Source organism: Melospiza melodia, chromosome 4 (assembly GCF_035770615.1).
Source record: "Melospiza melodia melodia isolate bMelMel2 chromosome 4, bMelMel2.pri, whole genome shotgun sequence".
NCBI classification, from domain to species: Eukaryota; Metazoa; Chordata; class Aves; order Passeriformes; family Passerellidae; genus Melospiza; species Melospiza melodia.
In genome coordinates this window covers 59,206,086-59,227,767 of record NC_086197.1, presented here as the reverse complement: position 1 = coordinate 59,227,767, position 21,682 = coordinate 59,206,086, and the positions used below count along the sequence as shown (strand labels likewise).

The 21,682-nt window shown below is 38.3% G+C and overlaps 1 protein-coding gene across 1 annotated transcript in view; it reads left to right on the top strand.

The window, feature by feature from the left end:
- The first annotated feature begins 20,096 nt into the window (after positions 1-20,096).
- CFAP54 (cilia and flagella associated protein 54) overlaps positions 20,097-21,682 on the top strand; it is a 90,391-nt gene continuing 88,805 nt past the window's right edge. The window contains exons 1-2 of the mRNA XM_063154850.1: positions 20,097-20,150; positions 21,468-21,611. Of these exons, the coding sequence (XP_063010920.1) occupies positions 20,127-20,150; positions 21,468-21,611 (168 nt within the window). The 5' untranslated portion in view covers positions 20,097-20,126. The remainder of the gene's footprint in view (positions 20,151-21,467; positions 21,612-21,682) is intronic.

Here is a 21,682-nt window from a genome sequence, read left to right as displayed (position 1 = left end):
AAGGATAATTTATGAAGCAAATCTACTGCTAACAATACAGAAGAATACAATCTACCCACTTACTTTGATTCCACAAAGGTAAATACCATGGTTTTGTCTCTGAATTTAATAAATATGCCAGAATATATGAAGTGGATCCACTGAGTAAAAAATCAACTATTTTAATGTATCCATATCTAACAGATGAAGAGCCATATGTCCACCTGAAAGCATTTTAGTAAAATTTTCAAAACTTGCTACCAAGGTTTCATCTATATTTATGAGGCCAAGATCTAACCACATTTTGTTATTGCATCAATTAAACATGGTAAACTGCTAATAGCAATTTCTGATTTTCCTAAGATGTTATCATGTAGAGAAAAAACAATTTTTCATTTTTATTAATTTGAAATTCTGAGGGAGAAAAGGGTAAAGATTACAGTTTTATTTTTCTTTTCACATGTATGTAATATGCAAAACAATGACTTGTTCCACATTTTCTAAAATTCTAAAGTATTAAGATAAAAGTTTGCAATTACATAATTACATATATCATTATTAGAAATAATACATATAAAAAGATCAGAATGGTTTATATAATTGAAAATAACTAGAAAATATAATTACATAGAATATTTTTTAAAATATTGAAAAATATGAAAAATCCAAATAACTGTGTAAAAACAGATTTTTTTTTTCTACTTCCTTGAGTAAGCAATGCTTAATAAAAAAATAACTACTCTTCCACATTGTGTCAGTTTGTACTGCTGACCTCCAGTTTGCTAAATCTCCTAGTCCAAGGTAAGGCTATTGTCCAAAACAATTTCTGTCAGCTGCTTGAAAAAACCTCAATCAGCAGATACTTTGACCTTGGAGTGAAATATTCTTGCAAGCAAGTGCGAAACTAGTAAGAATGGAAAATGGAAGCAACGGTGTCAAAAAGTTTCAAAATTCATACTGTAATGCAGAAAGAAAAGACCTGAACAGAAATGCATTTATCTAAAAATATTGGAGGGCATCACCAGCTTATTTTAGGTGTCCTTTTGTTGCCAATAGTTTATTCCTAGAAGAGGCTATTTTGATCCTGTGAGTACTCCCAGACTAAATGCACAACAGAGAAAGAGTCATGATAAGGATGCATTTGGCTACTCAGGAGTTATATATACAAACAATAGTGTAATTTCCCCAGGATCATTTCTATCTACAGCATTTGCAGCAGCTCAGAATTATAAACAGCAAATGTGCGGCAGGAGAATAGGAATAAAAATGCATTGTCATACTTGGCTTCAGGAGAATTTGGGAAGATCTTCAGAACTAATTTATTTCTTGGAATAGGCTATACTTTCATTTAATGTTTGGCTGAGGATATTTATGAAATGAAGAAAATATATTTTAAACAAAACATGCCACCACTTTTATTCCAAAATCAAATCTAACTACTAGATGCCTACCTAGCAATCAGCTTAAGCTGAATGTAGCTAAAATAGAAATAATTTACACACTCCATCTCTGCTACTTCGCATTTCATGGCAAAAAACTACCTCAGCCATCTCTGCTCAATAAATTGGATGTTGTCTTTAGCTAAGGACTCTCTCTAGCTTTTTTATACATACATGTAAGTGTTCCACATTTTTAGAGTGTTTCTAAGATGCAGCTTCCATGCACATCACTAAAAATCTTGTGCATACATTCACTTTTTCATTATTGGAAAGGATTTACAGGGGTTTTTTTTGCAAGATATCTTTACAGTTGCTCTAAACTAGCCTTAGGTGTAGCTTTGTCTTCAGAAGAATCCCTACGGCTTCCTGAGATTTGAGACAAGATCTTTTAGTGTGACATGAACTTTCCTCCATAGTCTGTCTACTGAACTGAAAATAGTACATTCTCAGATGAAATATTTGCAGGTTCCTAGAAGCCTTTCCAAAATAATCTCATCATCAGATGATGTCTACTTGAGTAGAATTTACTTGTAAGCTAGAATGAAGTATATTTTATAAAAATTAAGAGAATAACATGAACCGTAGGCAAGCTCTCTCCTTGAAGCAATATTTCCATTTTAGAAAACTCGCTCACGAACTTTCATATTTCCAACTGCTACCTTTGGCACTTAAGTCCATAATGAAGATCTCAGTCCTCTTACAAACTCAAGCAGCTATATAAAACCTGTACTGTACCTTCCTCCCCAAAGACTGCTTAACCCACTCAATGCATAATGATACAACTTGAGTGGGTGAGTCAAATCTCGCAGATTGTTCACAAAAATATTACACACTCCTACACTTTCTTTGCAGCGGGGAGAAAAATCAGCTGAACATGATCACTTCTCCCAGATTTCTCCCATTTTCTGCAGGTCAACTGAGATTAACTTATATGCCTAAGAAAATTTTCCTAATGATAAAAGGAAACTTGGAAAACCTTTTTGTCAGCATTCACACTCAGATTTTAAAAGAAAAAACCCACTTTAATATACAGTAATCTTGAAAGCTCTCATGTCATTTTTAGAGTTTGGCACTGAAGCCTTTCATATAATACAATGAAAACACAGAGACAACTGTCACCCCAAGCTTGAATGCAGCTCTGTAAGAACCTGGCACTGGCATAGCTCTCAGTCACTGCAGTTCTTTCTTGTGTTGATCACTCTTCTCCCTTCCTGGTACAACACTGATGAACTAGATCAGAGAGGAAGCCAAGAACCATTTTCAAGTAAAAATGTAGCATTTCCCTTCTCTTTGCATTCACTTGCATCAGAACTGTCCCAGATCTGCTTTCATTATATATTAAAAGATCATCAATTGCTTGTCAAAAGACACACATGCCTCAGCTATTGTTAATCTATGTCCCAGAGTTCAGAGAGCTTGCCATTGTCTGACAAATTTTGTATACTGCTCTCTGACAGGAAGAGCACTGAAACATTTTCCAAATATGTGTCACTGTCTCAGTAAAGGACTTGAATTGCTGCTTTATTTTAAAATCTGTATGGTGTCCTAAGTAAGCCATTCCCACCATCTTTTCACATTTCCCTACCTTTGCAATCAGGCATGTAACTTCCTAGTTCAGGACATATTTCTTAATGGTATAGCAAAAAAATACAAATGCTGTCAAAAAAGGACAGTGTACCTCTCAGCTCCTTGGTAACTTTCCTATGGGAAGGCAGTAAGTAGCCCTTAGATAAGGGTAAGAATCCACAAATTTTGATTGAATGGAAACACAGATTTAAGTAAGGCATCTGAGTCTAAAGACACTTTCAGTAAGCCACAAGCAGCTTTACCAAAAACAGCCCAGAAGCAAGGAGGTGGGAAGGAAATGCTGACTATAATCTCTCATAGCTGCCCATAAAGGTCCAGGATCCTCGTGTGTCTCATTAGCTGTAGGTATAGACAAATGCCACAGAAGGTGATAGCAAGAAGCTTGCAGGTCTGTTGCACCACTCTGCTTCCTGTACAGTTAGTTATTTGGAAGGTACATCAATTCCAGCATGTGTTTTGCCTCTGTAAGCTCAGCACAAGTTCTTATTTTTCCCCCTGCCATTGGACAACTTCCTCATATCTATAAAGTGCCAGTGTTCCTGGCATTCAGCAGCTTAGTTCACTTCTTCTAGCTGCATGATGGCTTTTTATGGAGCTTTATCAGGTAACTTAAAGGCATTACTTTGATTCCCCTATAGCATGTGAATAACAAATGCTGCACTGTCATATAAAACATTGTGTTTCCTTGACCTTGTTTTGCTTGACTAACTTACAAAGTAAATTTCTCCGTAAGAATCACTACGTACCTGCTCTTGCTTCTTTCTCTAGAATCTCTTCTATTTTTTGAATCCAACAATTCACTCCTACTCAAAGGGGAATACCCTACCCAAAGCAGATTCCCACTGGCTCTTAGGACTAGGCAGGCATATTGCAAGTACAGTAAATGCAGATCCCAGTTCTGAATATGTAATACATAAGTGTGTTAAGCATTATTTAAAATTCTCATGTCTTCATTAGCCTATCAGCCTGAGATACTAAGTGATGGCACAGAATCATTTCAGCTCAGACTATTTTTCCTGAAAGCATTAAGGAAGAGATGACATAAATGTAGCTCTTTCAAACCTCTGGGTACTGTCAAGTTACCCTGCAGAAGTCTGGTAACACAGCATCCACGACTACCTCTTTTCTATGAATATCGAAGAGCAAAGTCTGTAGGCACCATAATTCAGGTGTATATTTGCTACAAGCATCCTAGAAAAGGGATCTGAACGTGCATCTCAGAATTATCCATAGGAAACAAACTTTGATTGATGTACTAGATAGGGTTCAGCAGACGTTACCTCAGCCCCTGTACCCAGATATCACTGAACACTCTTCCTGCCCAACTCTGCTGTGATAATGCAGTGTTTCCCCCCTTTGTTTGCTCTTAGTAACCACTGCTGTTCACACAAGTGGAACTGACACACGAGAAGTAAGCAGGCAGCTTGATGAGTTAGCAGCAAGGTTTTCCTTCTTTACAGCTCAAGCATACTCTTGGCCCCATAGCTATAAGAGCAGACACTTCCTATATGGGTTTTTACTAAGTTAACTCTTTGTGGGTGCTTCTATTTCTGAGGCAGCTTCCTTCTATCTGACCTGGTAGTATTAAAGCACAGGCTGCTATACCCTCTCTATTTGGGTCAGGGAATTTACCTAAGTTCCATTTCTTGGGATCCTGTCCATGCCAATGTTCCATAATCTATCCTCCCTAATGTTACCATAGTTCAGATTACTATCTAAATGTTCACTGACCAATGATGAATAAATCATTAGCTTTCCAATCAACAGATTACATATTTTTAGGGTGTAGGGGCCCTAATGTAATATAATTCAAAAACTTGCTATAAACTTTCCAAGTCATACAGGTATGCTCTACCTTTGAGGAAATTATCCTATCATCCTTCAGTAGCCATTCCTCTTACTGTTTCCTATACTTCAAGCTTTTCTCTGTAAAGATCAGGTTATATGTGCTGAATGCTTCTGAAGAATCTACACTCCTTCTGGAGTTAAAAAGTTCCAATCATTTATCTATAAGCCTTTTTGACTTTTGGACCCAATTAAGTGTCCAACACACTAAATGTAACATGGAGACTATCTGAAGTTTAAACTCCAGTCTGCCCCAGAACAGTATAATAGGAATCAATATTGTAAGCATCCAAAATTGAATATAGACACATAGACACTATAGTGTTTACGGTAGTGTAGTTCCTTGCTATGGTCCACCCTGGGTGCTGAAAGGGTCAGAACAGCCCTCCATACATTAAACCTCCACCTAGCAGGGAATGCATACTTTGATCCTGTTGAACTCTGACCCAGGAATTTTAGACTAAACAATCTTCATGAGCTGGCTGACCAACTACGCCCTGGTTAACCTCCCAGTGGTTACAGCTTTATCTTTACATAGCTCTGCAATCTTGCCCTCTGGGGAATGGCTATCCTCCCTTTCCCTTATTATTTTCTGTGACTCAGTTTGTTTCTATGGCTGAAAAGCTAATCCAGATTGCAAATATTATATTCACTCCACCATCTGCTACCCAAATATTAGAGCTATGTAAAGTTTTACTCAGCAGTCCTGTTTCCAGTCTCTCAAGTTCCCCTTGAAGCTTCTAGGCACTGCTGGTTTGACAACAGCTCTCTCTACATTCCATGCATGTGAATATCAGCCCTTTGGGATGCAGCACCATCTAGTGAGGCAAACTAGCTCAGAACTTCATAGGGACTTGAAACGAATGCCGCTAGCAATACTTACAGTGGCACAGGCCACTTTTCCCAAGAGGCCAGTGTTTTATTAGTCATCTGGTATCCATTACAGGGAGTTCTTTGGTTAGTATGGCAAAGCACAGGCAAAATCTTTAAGTGTGGTGGTTGCTGCTCTCCAAGCCAAGTTCTCGTATTTCATTTGTTCTGTAAAATTTGTCTCTGTACACAGTGATTTCTAAATCTCTGCATCAAAATCTTTTTGCCATGCCTTACCATTGCAGACTTAACTTTCTACCTCCTTCACAGGGGAACTCACTCCCTCTTGTTCTTTAAATTTGTGCCCACCTAAATGCATAGCCATTGTCACTAGATCTTCCCATAATCTCACAATACCTGTTGGATAATGGATCCACACAACTCCCAGCAGGTAACAATAATAAATCAATGTGTAAAATGAGTCAGACACTTTAGTCATAAATTAATCATAATTTTGCATCTTTGCAATTTTCCAAGGATGAATAGTATTTAGATGATTCCCATGTCATTTCTTTGACCTCGCTAATGCAGTATTTTCTGATTCCAGTAATTCAGTCTGCTGATGCTGTGTATCTCTAGCTGCTGGAAGGATAGTTATTTTGCTGTCATCTATGAATGCACTTTTCAAGTGTTTCTTCGCTTTACCCATCTCTATTGATCCTTTTCCTTGATTCACTGTCGAGAAAATGCCTCCATAGGCCCTGGTTGCCAGGACACTCTGCTCACTTACCATATTTCTCTCACTTTCATGTTTTCACTTCAGCTGTCCCTTATGCTCATCGTGATGACGAACATGGCAACAAAATCAGTTTCCTTCACATCCCTCCCAAACCTCTTTATCACAGCGTCTGTAAAGAACTTCAAAACACACAGGTTGCTATAAGCACATCCTGTAACATAAATACGGGCTGGTAGTTTCCTAGTTTGTTTGTTTATTTATTTATTTGTTTATTTGGATAGACGTAACCATTTAGAGGATGAGCACACATTTATGCGTAGCCGTGCAGCAGGCACAGCGACACAACATGCCAAGTGCCATCCCTGGGGAAAGGGGCTGTGGAAAAGCCGCCCCCTGCGGCACCTCCCGCCTTGCCCAGGGCGGCCCCTCGGGGCCGCTGCCCGCGCCCGTTGCCCGGAGACAGCGACGCGCCCGGGCCGTGCCGGGCCGGGCTGTGCCGAGCATGGCGCAGCCCGCCGGGCCGCAGGCCCCGCACGCCTCTTTCTTCGGGCCCGTGGCGCGGGGCAACCCGGTGGTGGACAGCTTCGAGGGCGAGCTGCGGCGCGTCCTGAGCTCCCTGCGGCGGCTGCGAGGCGCGGGGGAGGCCAAGCCGCCGCCGCACGACCTGCACCGCCACGGGTAGGGCTGCGCCGCCGCCCCCACCCCGATCCCCGCGTCGCCGCCCGCTCCGGGAGCCGCCCGCCGTTCCCTCTGGCCCTGCCTCAGCTCCCTTTCTCGGCCGCACCCCTCCTGCTTCGCCCTGTTCCTTCAGCCGCCCCGCGGGCTCTCCGCGCCGCCGCCCCGCCGCTCCCGGCCCGCCCTTCCCGGCCCGCCGGGCAGCACCGACCGGGGCGCCACGCCCGGCCCTGCCCGGCTGCCCCCTCACGCCACGGGCTGCGCTGGGCATCCCGCGCCCGCTGCACTGGGGGATAGCCAGGAGTTTGCTCGCCAAACAAACTTCCCCAGCGGTGTGCCAAAGCAATCCGTTTCCTTTTATTTATTTATTTATTTATTTTTCATTGTAATGAAAACCCCTTAGAAATCCGAGCGCCGTTTTTTGTTTTCAGTGCTTCCTACAAGTCAGTGCTTTAGGGAAGAAGCGCAAGGGGCTGTGGAAGTTGGCAGCACCACTGTTGGTTCTGTCAGAGCTGCCTGAGCTTCCTGGTGGGAAAATCCCCTGACAGTGCTGCAGGGACTGGCAGCCCACCAGCGTGTGCGGCTGCTTGCGAGGGTGAGCTCTTGTGGGCACGTACGTGCCTTCAAAAGCAGGGCTACGCGAGGATAACAGCGCACAGCTCTTTTTGTGCATATGTCTCTGTCGACGTTGGTATATTTTTATACACATAGATGCAGGCAGAGCATATGGCAAGTATAATAGTGCATATTTGTTTGCTCGCATACATGCATATCTGTGGGTATGCATAAGTCGAGATTTTGTAATGCAGTTAAGATAGAGCAACTGGAATCAGTGTATGATTCATAGTGCATGCATATGTCTTTTATAGACTGTGCATTTCTCATGTAGCTCTTCCTGCTGCATTTAGGCACATTGTGATACAAGAGCTCAACTATTTACTTTAAGGTAAATAGTTGATTTTCTGTTGTTGTTACCTGAATCCTACTCTGTTCTAAGTTTACAGGTCTTTAACATAAACCCCACAAGTTTCCCAGGGAATCAAAAGTTCCTTCAAAAACAGCATAGGAGTTAGGTTACAGGGTGGTTACCTTATCACTTATGTGCAGCTTCTACCCTTGCATATTTCACTCAGTAGTTTCCTTGAAATAGCCCAGAAATTGCCCTATTCTGAAGTAGGTGTATACATTTTCAGAAGGTACTCAGATTCTGCAGCCTGGTCTTTTTCTGAGCTGGAGATCTTTGCTATTCTAAGCTATCTGGCTTCCCAATTTGTTTATGGGCACGTTCATGATTGGGTCCAGGTCTAGGTGGATCATGCAGGTATTAGTCTCCAGGATTTTGCCTCTAGTGTTTTGAATCTCAGTATGTTGGTTTTTTATATTGTTTCAGCAGCTGATTTCAATGGCTTGCTATTTTGAAGCCTTTTTGTAGTTCCAGACCTTTTTATTTCAGCTTTAGCTGATAGGTATTATTATAGTGAAAGCTGTTCTCTCCAGGTCCACTTGGAAGAAGTAACACTACTTGGCTGCTTCAGACACTACCAAAATTGCCAACAGTGGTTCTTCTATGTGTTCTTTGTATTTTCTGGTCGGGAGGTGGCCATGCAGCTGTCTGCAATATAGTGCTAAGTTACCAGTTTTTGTTAACAGTGTCTCCAAGCCTTTTTTTACTTTGCTTCTCAAACCTAAGTAAGTTTTGTCTTATTCAGACTGGTATTTTGTGGATGTGACCCATGACCATGCATACCTTGGTTGGCATGAGAGCATCTTCACATCTGAAGAAATCTGCAGTGTTTGTCATGGAGATGAGAACTGACTGTATCAAGGCCTTGATCTCAGAAGTCTCTGGTGGTAATGAGCCCTACCAAGATTCCAGGGCAATATTGAGCCACATGAAGCTCCCAGTTAGCTGTGCATCCTCAGGCGTTCTTCATTTGTATACGGACAGTACAGAGGTAGAAGACTGGAATTCTGATTATTAGCATATGTTCAGGCAGTCAGCAAAGTCAAGACTTTATTTATTTGTGAGGGTGAAATTTCAGGATTCTTCTCCCTACTGCTTCATTGTTTGATAGTGCAAAATTGGAGCATGTGCTGCTTGCAGAACCAGCTGTAGTCGGGCTGGTCCTAAGAATTTCTGAAGGTAATGACTATTACAGATGCTTTCCTAAATGTTCTAAAGACTTCTTGCTATGCCATTTTTCAAACTATCTTGTGGCATGGATTGAGATCAAAGTGTTCTTGTTTTTTGAGCAGTAAGAAAACCAGCTACCACATGGCAAGTATGTTCAATTTAGAAAAATAAAATTATCTGCTTAATTCCTCCAAGTCTTTCAAACTTTGGTGTTTATAGGTCAACAAAAAGGCCATGATTTAGACACTTAAATGTTCTAATGTAGGAAAAAATTACTGAGGACTTCCCTGCTATCAAAAATCTTTTCAGTCAGAAATAGCAATCAAAAGTAATTTTTCCTCAGCTAAACAAGAAGTTGTTTTGCTCCATTTCCCTTGGCAGCAGGTCCATCAAAGCTTTACCTTGAACTATTGATTTTATCTCATGTGTGGCTTAGCCACCCTTATTTAATATGATGGCTTTTGATCAGTATCAGAGAATTCTTTATACTTGCAGTAAAGATTTTAGTCACATGGGCCTTATCCTGTGCACACCATTATGGGTTGACCTTAGGGAATTTTTTCTGCTATGGATGGAAATAAAGAAATTTCATCTCTGAGCTTCAACAGTCCACGAGTTTGTTTTAAGAATTCACTTACTTAACTTGTTACTCTGGTGTCCTACAGGCTGTTTAAAGGAAAGGCTGAGGAGCTGTTTGGGAAGTGTCTCACTCTCCTCCTTTGTCTGTGTCAAAGAAACATTCCTGTGTCATGAACTCACTTGTAGTTAGTCATGGCATTGTAGCAGAATCAATTTACCTTAACCTTCCCACTCCAGTTGAAAGTCTGGTCAGGTTCGTCAGTAGTTTGCTAAACTAGTTTTTTACAGATTTATTACTTGTTTATTATAGCTGGGAATCTCATGTGTTAACATGAACATTGATGTTAATGAAGATGACCACTGGGGACTTTGAGCTGATCAGTCTGAAAGAAACGTACTAGTCTTAGCTTTCAAGAGCTCCATCCAGGGTCATTCTTGATAGCTCTTTTCCCTCTTTTCTCCCTCTTTCTCTTTTCCCCCTAATATCCATCAAATCTCTGTCTCTGAAATTTTCCTAAATTCTTCCTTACATAGTCCAAGGGAGCTTTGCTCAGCTGCCTGACAGATTCCTTTGCTTTGGAGCCTCCTTACAGATACTAACTGGTGTGGAGTATTTTTCTCAGTATAAGAACTCAGTACCCACCCAGGCTGTTAATTGTTACAGATGGACCAGGAGGGACTCATTCCCATCCATTTGGAAAGTATCTTTCATTTCACTGAGCTATGGTTTGCTTAAAAAATTTGTCCTTAAAAATGCCTTAGAACATTTTATTCTGATTGTTGCTTTTGGCCTAGTTTGTGCTGTTACTGCATTTTTCCTTTAGGATACAACTCTAGGATGGCCTACTTATTTCCTTGCTGCCTACTTTCAAGAACTGAGAATTGTGCTGAGATGATACTTTTAGAAAAAAAAAAGGATTATGATTGTTGCATTTCTTAATTGTAAAGATAATTTGGCAGATTTCTCATAAAGCCATCTCTTTCACCTTGAAATGTGAAGGTGGTTCACAGCTTTCTGTGTGGAAAAATATTATTTATTGTGCTTTTTTTTTAATTGGGTGTGTTCTTATAAGCTGAAGAGTTATGTAAGAGACTGTGAGAATGCCTTCTAAGTGCTTGAACATCAGAGAACAGTTTAAGAAAGTGTCTTGTGTTCTAATCTACCATCCCAGTCTTAAGAGAAGTTGAAAAGTTCCAACCACCTCACACCAGTAAGCATATGCTTTATGCATGACAGTTCAGGCTAGAATGATATTTTTCAGATGTTAATTTCTTTATATGTTCATTTATATTTCTTCAGGTGTTTTCTTTCCTCGTAAATTGCTACCTATACATAATTTGGCTGTAGTAGTATCACAAGGCACTCTGCTGACATTTCTATACAATTAATTTGTAAAGAGAATAAATGTAAGAGCTGCCTGACACTGTGAACACCATCAATACTGGTAGTGATTTGCTAAGGGGATAATTTTATGAAAAAATCCCAGTGCTTCTTGGCAGTCTTTGATCAGTTATTGTTTTCCAGCTAGAATGTAGCTTTCTTAAAGAAGCATGGTGTGGGAAGGTTGTACACATGAGGGCACGAGGCCATCAGACCCTGGCTGGTAGGGACTGAAGTACTGGCACGATGTAGTCAGTGTCTCTGTAGCACAGGGAAACTACTTAAAATCACCTTTGTGAGAGGCTTGCTGGTTCAGCAAAATAGGCAATTTGTTGCACAAAGACATCCTTGATGACAACTGTGGCTAGAATAATAGATGGAGGCAACAGAAGAGCATCACAATTATTGCCATAAAACCCTCTCTGTTTTAGAAAGTGTGTCATTTGGTTTTCTCTGAAACCTACTCCTTACAGCTGAAAATTCCTGAGCATTTCTTCTTTCATGACTCGTGGTGTAGCTCTGTGTAGCATGAGCTCTATACACCATAGCTCTATATATTCTACAGCTTTATGGTTTATTCCATGGCTACCAGTTTGCAAGGTTGCAGCTACCTGAGCATACATTGTTATTTTGGAATTTTTTTCCCTGCTCATAACATTTGTAGTTTCCAGTCCAATAATTGCTGTGAACCGTAATTCATTGAGTCTAAGATATCAAATTGTTTCTTCCAAGAGAACTTCTCAAATACTAGCTGTAAGGTGGGACAGATTGCGACTGTGCTTGAAAAACACAAAAAAACAATGGGATTATTACTAGGACATTTTAGTGAGAATTTACTTGGGAGAAAAATTCATCCTATTTAAAATGCATGATAAAAATGAAACAGAAATGAAACCCAGAAATGTCCTTGTCTGCCTGTTAAATTTGGTTTTAATGATTACTTGTTTTGAAATATGTAGAAGTTCAAATAGATTTGGAAGAAAGGAGTTTTCAAAATTTGAAGCTTTCTGGATTTGTTTACTTGTTATGACAGGTTTCCTGCCAGTTTAATCTGAGACCTTTTCTCCTATATCTATTTTTTTTTTTTAGAGCAAATACTTTGTTTGACATTTGGATCAAATACAAGCCACGACTACCAGAGTGGTATTACAATGAAAGACTTGTGAAAGTTGGTGATACCCTTGCTCAGATCAAAGTAAGTAATATGAAATCAGAAAAGGTTAAATCATAGCCTTTGTTTCATTATCTTTCTATTCTGCTTTAATTTTTAATCATATTTTACTGCAAGCTATTTAGAAAGTAGCAAAAGCTTTTGCAAAATTATTCTAGTGACAGTTGGTTGTTTGTATTTCTTGCTTTTTATTGTAAAACTGCCCTGATTTTTAATATATTTTCTAGATCTGTATTTTCTATGCACCCATTGCCTTTTCAAATGCCCCAAAATCTTTCTTTTTTTTGTTTGATGTTTCAGCATGGTAGCATACAATATCTGACTGTACCTTTAATGCTGTTAAAGTACAAATTGACAATGACAGAGCAGTTCCACTGACTCAACTCAATGTTCAGTTAACCAAACGTGAATAAAAGAATTGTCAGGAGAGGAACAGAGAACAAGAACCAAAGTGCAACTACACATTGTACAACTATATGTATCAGTGATGTTGCATCTTGAATTACATGTGTATTTCTGGTCTCCTCAAAAAGGGTAGATCACAACTAAAAGGGATTCATGAGCTAGATTGTTTGAGACAGAGTATTTGAGAGGTTTCACTGTATGATACCTCTATTTATGCTTTTACTGAGTCATATGTTACTGACTAGTGTTGGACATGGGATGCCAGGCTGGTAAGTGTTGATATGACTCAATAAGGCAAATATATTTTTATATACTATTTGTCCTTTGTGTTTCCTGTGGAAAAAGTCCAAGGGTGAGCCATTTACAAGCTCGGTGGTATTTGTGTCAGAAGGTCACGCCATAAAATCTGGGGCTTTCAAGGGTAGTTACTAAACAACACTCAGAAGCAGCTCAGAGATGTATAGTTAGAAAGCCAGTTCTGCATCTTCTACTTAATTTTTTAACATAATGGGAATAAAAGAAAATAAATAGAAAAGAAGAGAGCATAACTGGAAATGTATCAAGGTGGTTTGAGGGGCCATCTTTTTGAGGCAAATATCCAGTGAAACTGTTCTTTCACTCTTACGTCCTTTGCTCATGGAATGCAGCAAGGAGAGATGCTCTTTGTGCTGTTAATGGAGAGTGTTTATTTGAGGCTCCCTGGTGAGCTTTTCCACAGGCCACGGCAAAGGCAGGAGTATCATGCAGATGTTAAGAAGTCTTCTATGTCCTTCATTGCATGTGCTTTGACGAATTCCACAAAAGCGGCCTGCTCCTGAGTAAGAAACAGACAGCTGAAGCTGAGTTCCAGCAGCACTCACTAGGAGGCAGAAGAAGGAATACAGAAGAGTCCATAACTGCAAAGCCATTACAATTGATGCTGCAGGGTCATGGTGTAGGTTTAGACATAAAGAAATTCTTAAGGAAGCTTGAACAGCAGCCATTGTTAGTAGCATTGCCTAGATAATCCTGTTCATGTTTTCTTCATGTTTGTATATTCCTGAGGTTCTCATAGGTTTTGGGCCCTAGGAATTGCTTGAAACATTACATGAAGCTTTCAGTGCTTGGGAACTGTTGCTCTCACAGAGTACTCAGTAAGGTTATTTCAAAAGTATGAAATGCTGCTCTCTGTACTCTGCATTGCCTTCCCAAAGCAGCACTCCAATATAGTTTGGTCCTTCTATTCAAGGTGCTTAATGACCTAACCATAGATTGCCTCAAAATAATCTATGTTTGTGCATAAAGACTTCTGCTTGGAACTTCAATCTTCTAGTGTAATGTGAAATTTTCTAGAGTGAAGTTACCGATGTTGTTGAAGGAGTTGTTTTGCTGGCCAGTTAATACTTTCAACTATTTTTGGAACTCACACTTTTAGGTGCATTTCTTTAATGTAATTTTAGAATGAAAACCTAGTTTTCATTCAATTTTTTTCCCTGAAAAGAAATAAATAGAAACAACAGGGGATGGATGTTGCAAATTTCAAATACATTACAGGAAGGATGAATGAGGAGTAAAACCAAGGTCTTTGATATGTGGGGTAAAGCCTATTCCATAAGCATCCCTCTTGACTCCTAGTTGAAAGATGGTGTTGAATATTTTAAATTTTAACCTGCACATGATATAATACTTAATGATGTCCTTAGAAAATAATTATTGCATATGAATAGTCAGTGGGTAGGCACCCACTTAGCTTTCTGTCCTCCTGCTGTATTTTTCTAATGCCTTTAGATTCCTTCCTATAATACATCTGCTATGTGTTTTTTAGGACACACCTAAATTCATTAAATCATAGATCTGGAAATTACTTAGTCTAGAAGTCATCATGTGATCAGTACTGACTCGTTTTTTCCCTGCCTCCCATTCTGCCTGTATCTGCCTGTTATCTTTGGTCATACACACGTATTTTAAACTGGTTAAGGGAGAATTTATCTTTTTGTTGTGTGTCAATAACTATCTTAACAACATTCTGATCCATGGCTTTGGATTCTAAGTGTTATCACAGCCCAAATGCACGTATTAGATTACACAAGTGACTGACTGCCCGTAGCAGTCCCTGGAAATTCAGAGTTTCTATGAATGGCTGCTGCTTTCACACAGCAAATAGGACAGTAGGGCCATGTGAGTTAGACTCCTCAGATGATTAAAAATTTAAGGTGTTACTGTGGTGGAAGGAATTTATATTGAAAAAAGAAGGGTATGCAAGGAAATAAGAATTTTCTGTGATTAAATATTAAAGGATCATTTTTACCACCAGTTAGTTGCTTTTTCCTCAATAATTTATTTAGTGTGAACGCTGGACTTAGTGAAATTGGTAGAGAAACCTAAATGTAATCTTGCTGAAGGAAGTGGTGGTGATGATTCAGTGAGTGTCACTTCCAGATCTGAGTCAGTGCTGAACCATAGAGTCAGCATGATTTTAGAGTGGTTCGACATGCTGCTGGGGAGCTCTGTTTGGAATGAGACATAAAGCTCAACATCCTCTTTGCTAACAGTTGTTAAAGACCCAGTGCCAATTTCTGGTCTAATTATGCTAATTTCTTGGCCCTGTGTAAATTCCAGTTTTCACTTGTTTCAATCTTTTAAAATTCATCTTACTCTTTCTGTTTTATTTAAAGAAAAAAAAGGCTTAGATAACATGGAAACAAGGAAGAGAAAAGTGATTATATCTACATATTGCTTATAAAGTTCTACATTATGAAATGCTTTTTCCTCGAAGTGTAGTATCATTGTCATTACTGTTGTAAAACTGTAGCATTTCCAGCAACTCTTTAAGTTTATTACATTAGCCCAGGACCCTGCTTTATAATTGTTCTCTGATATGTCGTATTTATGATTAGAATAAACAAAACTCACCAAAACTTGCAAAGCACAAGCCATTCTTTTAAGTATTTCAACCTTTCATGTGTTGAGTGTTCACACTACACACTGGATATTTGTATGAAACTGTAGTGCTTTACTTCCTGTTGCTCTTTCACATTGATACATTTTTCATAAAGATAATAAAAACCCCACATGTTCTATAGAAATAGAAATGCAATACACAAACTACAAAAAATATATTTTTTTTCAGGAATATAAGCTGGCACTTCAACAGTGTTATGAAAGATACCTTCAGCAGTTTGTTTCTGTGAACCTTGATGATGTCATGGATGATGTGCAGCGCTTTAAATCTGCCTTTTTTCCAAATGGTGTCAGAGACAAAAATGCAGCAGTTATGGTGGGTTGTGGTTTTTAAAATTTTTCTAGTCAAAGACATTCACAGATTCAAAGTAAGAAGCCCATTTTATCTTCCACAAATGTACTTCATATTAATTATATATTAACATTAACTATCTTTAATAGTTTGTTGATATATTGCATTGAGATTTAATGATTGTACGTATGATACAAACATCTGGAGTTGGTCTAGATTTCTAAGAGGATATAAGTGGTTAATGCTTTTGTGGCAGAAGCCAACCATCATCAACTTAGTGTTAAAACAGCAGTTTTCTCTGAATGAATGTGGTGTTCTGTAACTGCTTACGGCTGTTTTTGCTCTGAACTAGTTGCTGTTATCCACTGTCTGAATCAGGATGTGGGCAGAATTTGATAAATATCCTGCAATTTTGGAAATTTCTGTATTTTATGATCTAAGAACCAGGCAGGATGCAAGACAATTAAAACATTCTCCTGTATTTTGTACCATGAGTGTGCAAAATACTACTTGTAATAAAAGGTCATGGCAGTTAGAAGAGCAGTGTTATGTTTTTATAGCTTATATGCTCACTGTGAACACAAAGGGCAGAATGCTGAATAATTTTCCAAGTGCTTTAAGCTCTAGGAAGCTGAGTGACCTTAAGAATGTGTTGGAATTCTTTTGTGTTAATTGTTAAGGTTGGGACTTGCAGTATACCTTTTGTTATTCGTGGAAGAAAGTGTTTCAGTGGATATAGGAGGAATGCTAAAAACATGTTATATTTTACATTAAGCAGTTCTTTGCTGAGAAGCTTTGCTTTTGTACATGGTGGGTATTTTGAGTTAACTAATACAAGTTACTCTGTGATCAAGAACAATGAACAGAAATGGATGGCAGCTCCTGTGTATTGAGCTAATCAAATTAATATCCTCGAGTCAGAGTGTAAATAGGTGTTTAGTGAAGAGAAGAAAGCAGACAGTTTGCTTAAAAACTAGAAGCAGATATCATGATAGAAGAGATACTTTTTATTATTATTTTTCTTTTTAAAGTGTGGTTCAGCTTCCTAGAAAGAATATGATCAAAGACTATGTTAATACATTTTTAAAAATGTTTTGTAAATAATTTTGAAGTTCCAGAGATACTCTTCTCTGTTTTCTGTATGTCTGCCTAGACTTTGAACCAGTCCTTCTGGCAAATGTTATGGCAACTCTGTACTAAAATGCCTGTTCTGTAACTTAGCCTTTGCAGACTGAGACATCCTTAAATTTTCAGATATGAAATTTAGTTTGGCAGTTATCCCTACAATTGGAAGTGGAAAATGATAATGTGTCAAATGATTCATTATCTTCAGTGAATCAACTGCAAAAAAATAATATAATTTCAAATGTTACCAGGTTAGAAGGCTTTTGAGAGAATTATAGATACTGACTGGTCATGTCCCACTTAGCCCATTTTTTCATGTTGTTTGTTCAGCTGATGCTGGAGTGAGAGTGAGAAATAAAATAGTGGTGATATAGATGGAGAGGTGTAGAAAAGTTAAAACTTGCCTTAGTTTATGGAAGACATCTACAGAGAAGCCCAGTGTCAAAGCCCGATTCTTTGAATAGCAGTTTGATGCCTCATTCTCCCTACATCCCTTCCAGCACTCCTAGTGCACTAGGTGCATTTTCATCCTGTGACACAGTGGAAACTGACTCAGATTCATGGTACAGCAATCCAGAAGCTTTAGCATTTTCTCCATATTCTAATGCTCAGTTCAATGTCATGCTGATTTTTTTTGCTGTTATGCCTAATCTTTTCTTACTCATAATTTTGTTATACTTTGCTGATGTGAACCGACATATGCTTATATTAATTAACTTTGTATATATTTCTATGTGTTTTAGTTCCATGTTTTGCAAGCAAGAAATGTTTGCATTTATCATGTGGTTTGCAGCAGAGACAGAAATCTTCGGCATGGAGAGTCCCTGCAGACTTGTCTCAATGTCTTGACCTCATTACGACTCACTATGCAAGTGGCTCTACCTCAGGAGGATTTGTGTTGGCTTATCTACAATGGTACCTCAGGCTTTCCATTTACATTTCTTTGCTAAGCAAAGCTGTGAAGGGAAAATTTTATAGTCTTTATACTCTTTAAGGTCAACTGAAGGGTCATGAATAAATCTCTAGTTAGTCTTCAATTACAGTAGGGTTTTTTTGGGTAATTTTTTGTTTTTCTAATTTAAGGGATTTTAAAATTAAGATTTCCACAGTGTACATTTTCAGGTGGACTGCTGTAAAAGCATCAACTCTTTCATCATTACTATGCTTAAGAGTACAAATAAAATCAAAAGTAAGGACATTTTTGGAGTACATCCTGTTTAGCAAAAAATGCTCAAGATTTCTCTATCAATAAAATGTCTGTTTTGATGGGGTCATTTTGTCTTTTTTCTTTTGGTTTCTGGTTGGTTTTTTGTTGGTTTTGGTTTGGAGGTTTTTCTGCTTGTTTGTTATTGGGTTTTGTTGTTTTGTTTCTTTTTTGAAAAGGGGATTGCAGATCTAAGAGTAGAAAATTATTGTCTGCCCTTACATCTTTGTATTTTTGAAAGTACTTTGAAAGGAAGAGTTGATAATAAAACTATTCTAAAATACCATATGGCACTTAAGGATTTTGATGTATGTATAAGACTTCAGGCTGCTGCTTGTAAATGCTTGCATTAGAGAAAAATTGAGAAAATAATGGAACTTCTGCAAACTAGATGCACAGAGAATGATTTATCAAGATTTTAATTTCAGGAACAACAACAGTCTATTTTTGCTTTGAAAGGCAATTTTATTTAGTCAAAAATAAACAGACCAGTATGAATGTCCCAGAATCACAGCATATTCTGAATTAGAAGGGCTATATGAGGATCATCAAGTCCAGCTCTTGAGTGACTGACCCATACAGGGATTGAACCCACAACCTTGGCATTGTTAACACCATGCTCTGACCAACTGACCTACTAAGGTCAATTGTTGCAGTATAAATTGTGAAGATAATATGTTCTTAATTTCATTTTGAAAAGTGCACTTTCTCTGAGCTGTGATTGGTCAAAATTCTTATCCTTTTGTTTTACTGGAACTGCTGTTGCCCTCAGTCCCTACTTTTGAGGTGTGTGTTTTGATTGCATGTTTCTATGGGAGAAGAATTAATATTAAAATATACTCCCCTGCCATTCCTACATCGCAGTGCCTATGTGTGGTACAGGTCTCTGTACCTATCCTAGCCAATAATCTGATCTAATTAGAAGGAGACACTAACTCACATTTTCCCTAGTTCCTGAGCATTTTTCTGCAATTTCAGATAATAGATTTTTGTGCCTCAATACACATTTGACTGATAAAAGAAATCTTCCTAATACTTGCTCCATTTGAGCTTATTGAGACAATAACACCCTTCTAGCTATGACAGTTGACACTGTGATGCCTCCTGCTGCCACAGGTGTCCCTTTCTGAACATTCATACAAACAGAAGAATAGACTTTTTTTTTTTTTTTGTCTCCCAGAACTCCAGTATCTTTTATACTTCTAAGACTGATTTTTGAATATTTTATGATGTTGCTTGAGTCAAGTACATTTTTGACAGGTTTTTGTTTCTAAGTCATTTTGATTCTCTTGGAAACTCTACTTGCTTTCAATTTTCTTCATGTCACTTGTCATACTTAATGTAATATTGGTGGTGTCTGCCAGGACAGATGGACGAAAAGAGTCATGTAAGGTGAGGTCCGTGAGGAGAGGTAGTACTTTGTTTTAAAGAGCTTGGCATTTGGAGATGAAAGTAAGATTTGTCTCTCTAGCAGTTACTGAGTAAAAAATGGATTAGGTAAATTTTTAAGATTTCATTCTCATGAACTCTCATGATTACACTGCTTCACTGTGTAGGTATTTTTGAAACTAATGTTGCAGAAGAATTGAATGATTTCATCTTCTCTAAATTATAAGTACAGAAAAAAATCATTAGTTTTTCATTCATTTAATGAAAAATCACTAAATTGTTCTTCTCTGGAAGTAACAACCCAGATAATAAGAAAAAGATTGAGTTGCTTAGCATAGCAAATTTCATGTGGAATTATAGAACTTACCTGTTTGTTTATTTGAATTTATTTTTGCAGGTACTATCCATATTTACACCATATGCAGACATTTGATGGTGATGGGTCATTCTGCTAAGGTACAGTAAAATAAATAGAAAGCGTTTTAAAATTTGCAGAAGTTTAGAAAACGCACCTGTGTTTTGCATAACAATGTACCTTGACTTTTCAATTTCACTGGCATTGCCAATAGTAGTACTTTTGTCACAAGGAAATAAGATGTCTGTGTTTCAAAGTGGTTGATTTCTAAGCTCTCATGCCTTCCTGAGTCTGCTCCTTCCTCAGCTGTGCAGTGGGGCCCAGCGTAATGTCCTGCTGGACATGGAAATGCCATTTGTTAGGCTGTGTCAGGATTCCAAGTGCTTTGTTTTGGACATCTGTATATGTTCAAGAATTGGTCTTTTGCTTCTTAAAATGTGGAAATGTGCTGACACCTGGTGGCTAGGGTTTTAGTTGTGAATACTTGATAAAAATAACCTGGCCTTTCCCCCACACCTTTTTTCTCAGCGTAGTTTTTGTCTTAGCTTTACTCTTCTCCTAAAACTTGAGCAGAATTTGAATCAGCCTTAATACAAAAGATTTTCTTATGTGTTGTTTTATTAACCTTTCAATGAGCAAGAAAGATGTTTTGTCTTTGAGCATCTATCTATTAAAAACAGAAGTGATTTAGCACCTCCTTTAGCATACTCAGGTTTCTGCTACAGGATACGGAGGAATTGATTGTGGGTATTTCTGATTTTTGAAATTCAGACTCAAAGAAAATTTGTATATTGGCTTAATTTAGGACAAAGGTTGTGCACATTTTATGTACTTCAGAGAAAGGCTGACCCAAAGAAGATATTAAGAGGAAGATACAGATACTGTTCATTCAATCGAGAAGGACTGATGATTAAAATTAGACTGCTGCAATGACTGTGTTGCCCTGCAAGTTAGGAGCCAAGAGTTCCATGGGTATAAATTAATCTAATCACAGTTTTTTCACTGCAAAAGACAGACTCCATTGCATCCCAGATAAGCTTGTTGATCCTGCTGAAAAGTAGTCACTAGAGCTGCCAGAAAAGGGAGGCCTAATTCTCAAGATAACAGCAGATGAGAGAGAAGGGGGGAATCTTTGTCTGGTGGCGAGACCATAGTGAACTGGGGTGGGTAAGGTAGTTTGGAGGCTAAAATAGTACTTGACCACAGTTTAAGATGAAAAGATCCAATAAATTGCAGGGGAATGTTTTTTAGTCAATAAAAGATGTTAAAAATTAACACAATTTTTAGTGATTTCCCCCCCCCCCTTCAGTTTGTCCTACCAGCTGAGGATAAGTCTTTGTATCTGTCTTTTAGTAATGGAAAGTATATTTATGTGGGTGAAAATGCATTCATTTTGAAATTAGATCTCTTCAATACAGGTCCTGGAATACTTACTGTGGGCCAGTATATGTATGGAGTCATCCATTCCACTCTTATCTGTGCATTATTTGACGTGGAGAGCCACCCTATATACGGCAGTTTCTCAGTGTTATTTTGATTGTCAAGCCAGCATTCATGGAGAGGTATCCTGATTTACCTTATGAGCATTTCAGAGGCAATCAAATGGGAAATATTTATTTAAATATTTCTACTT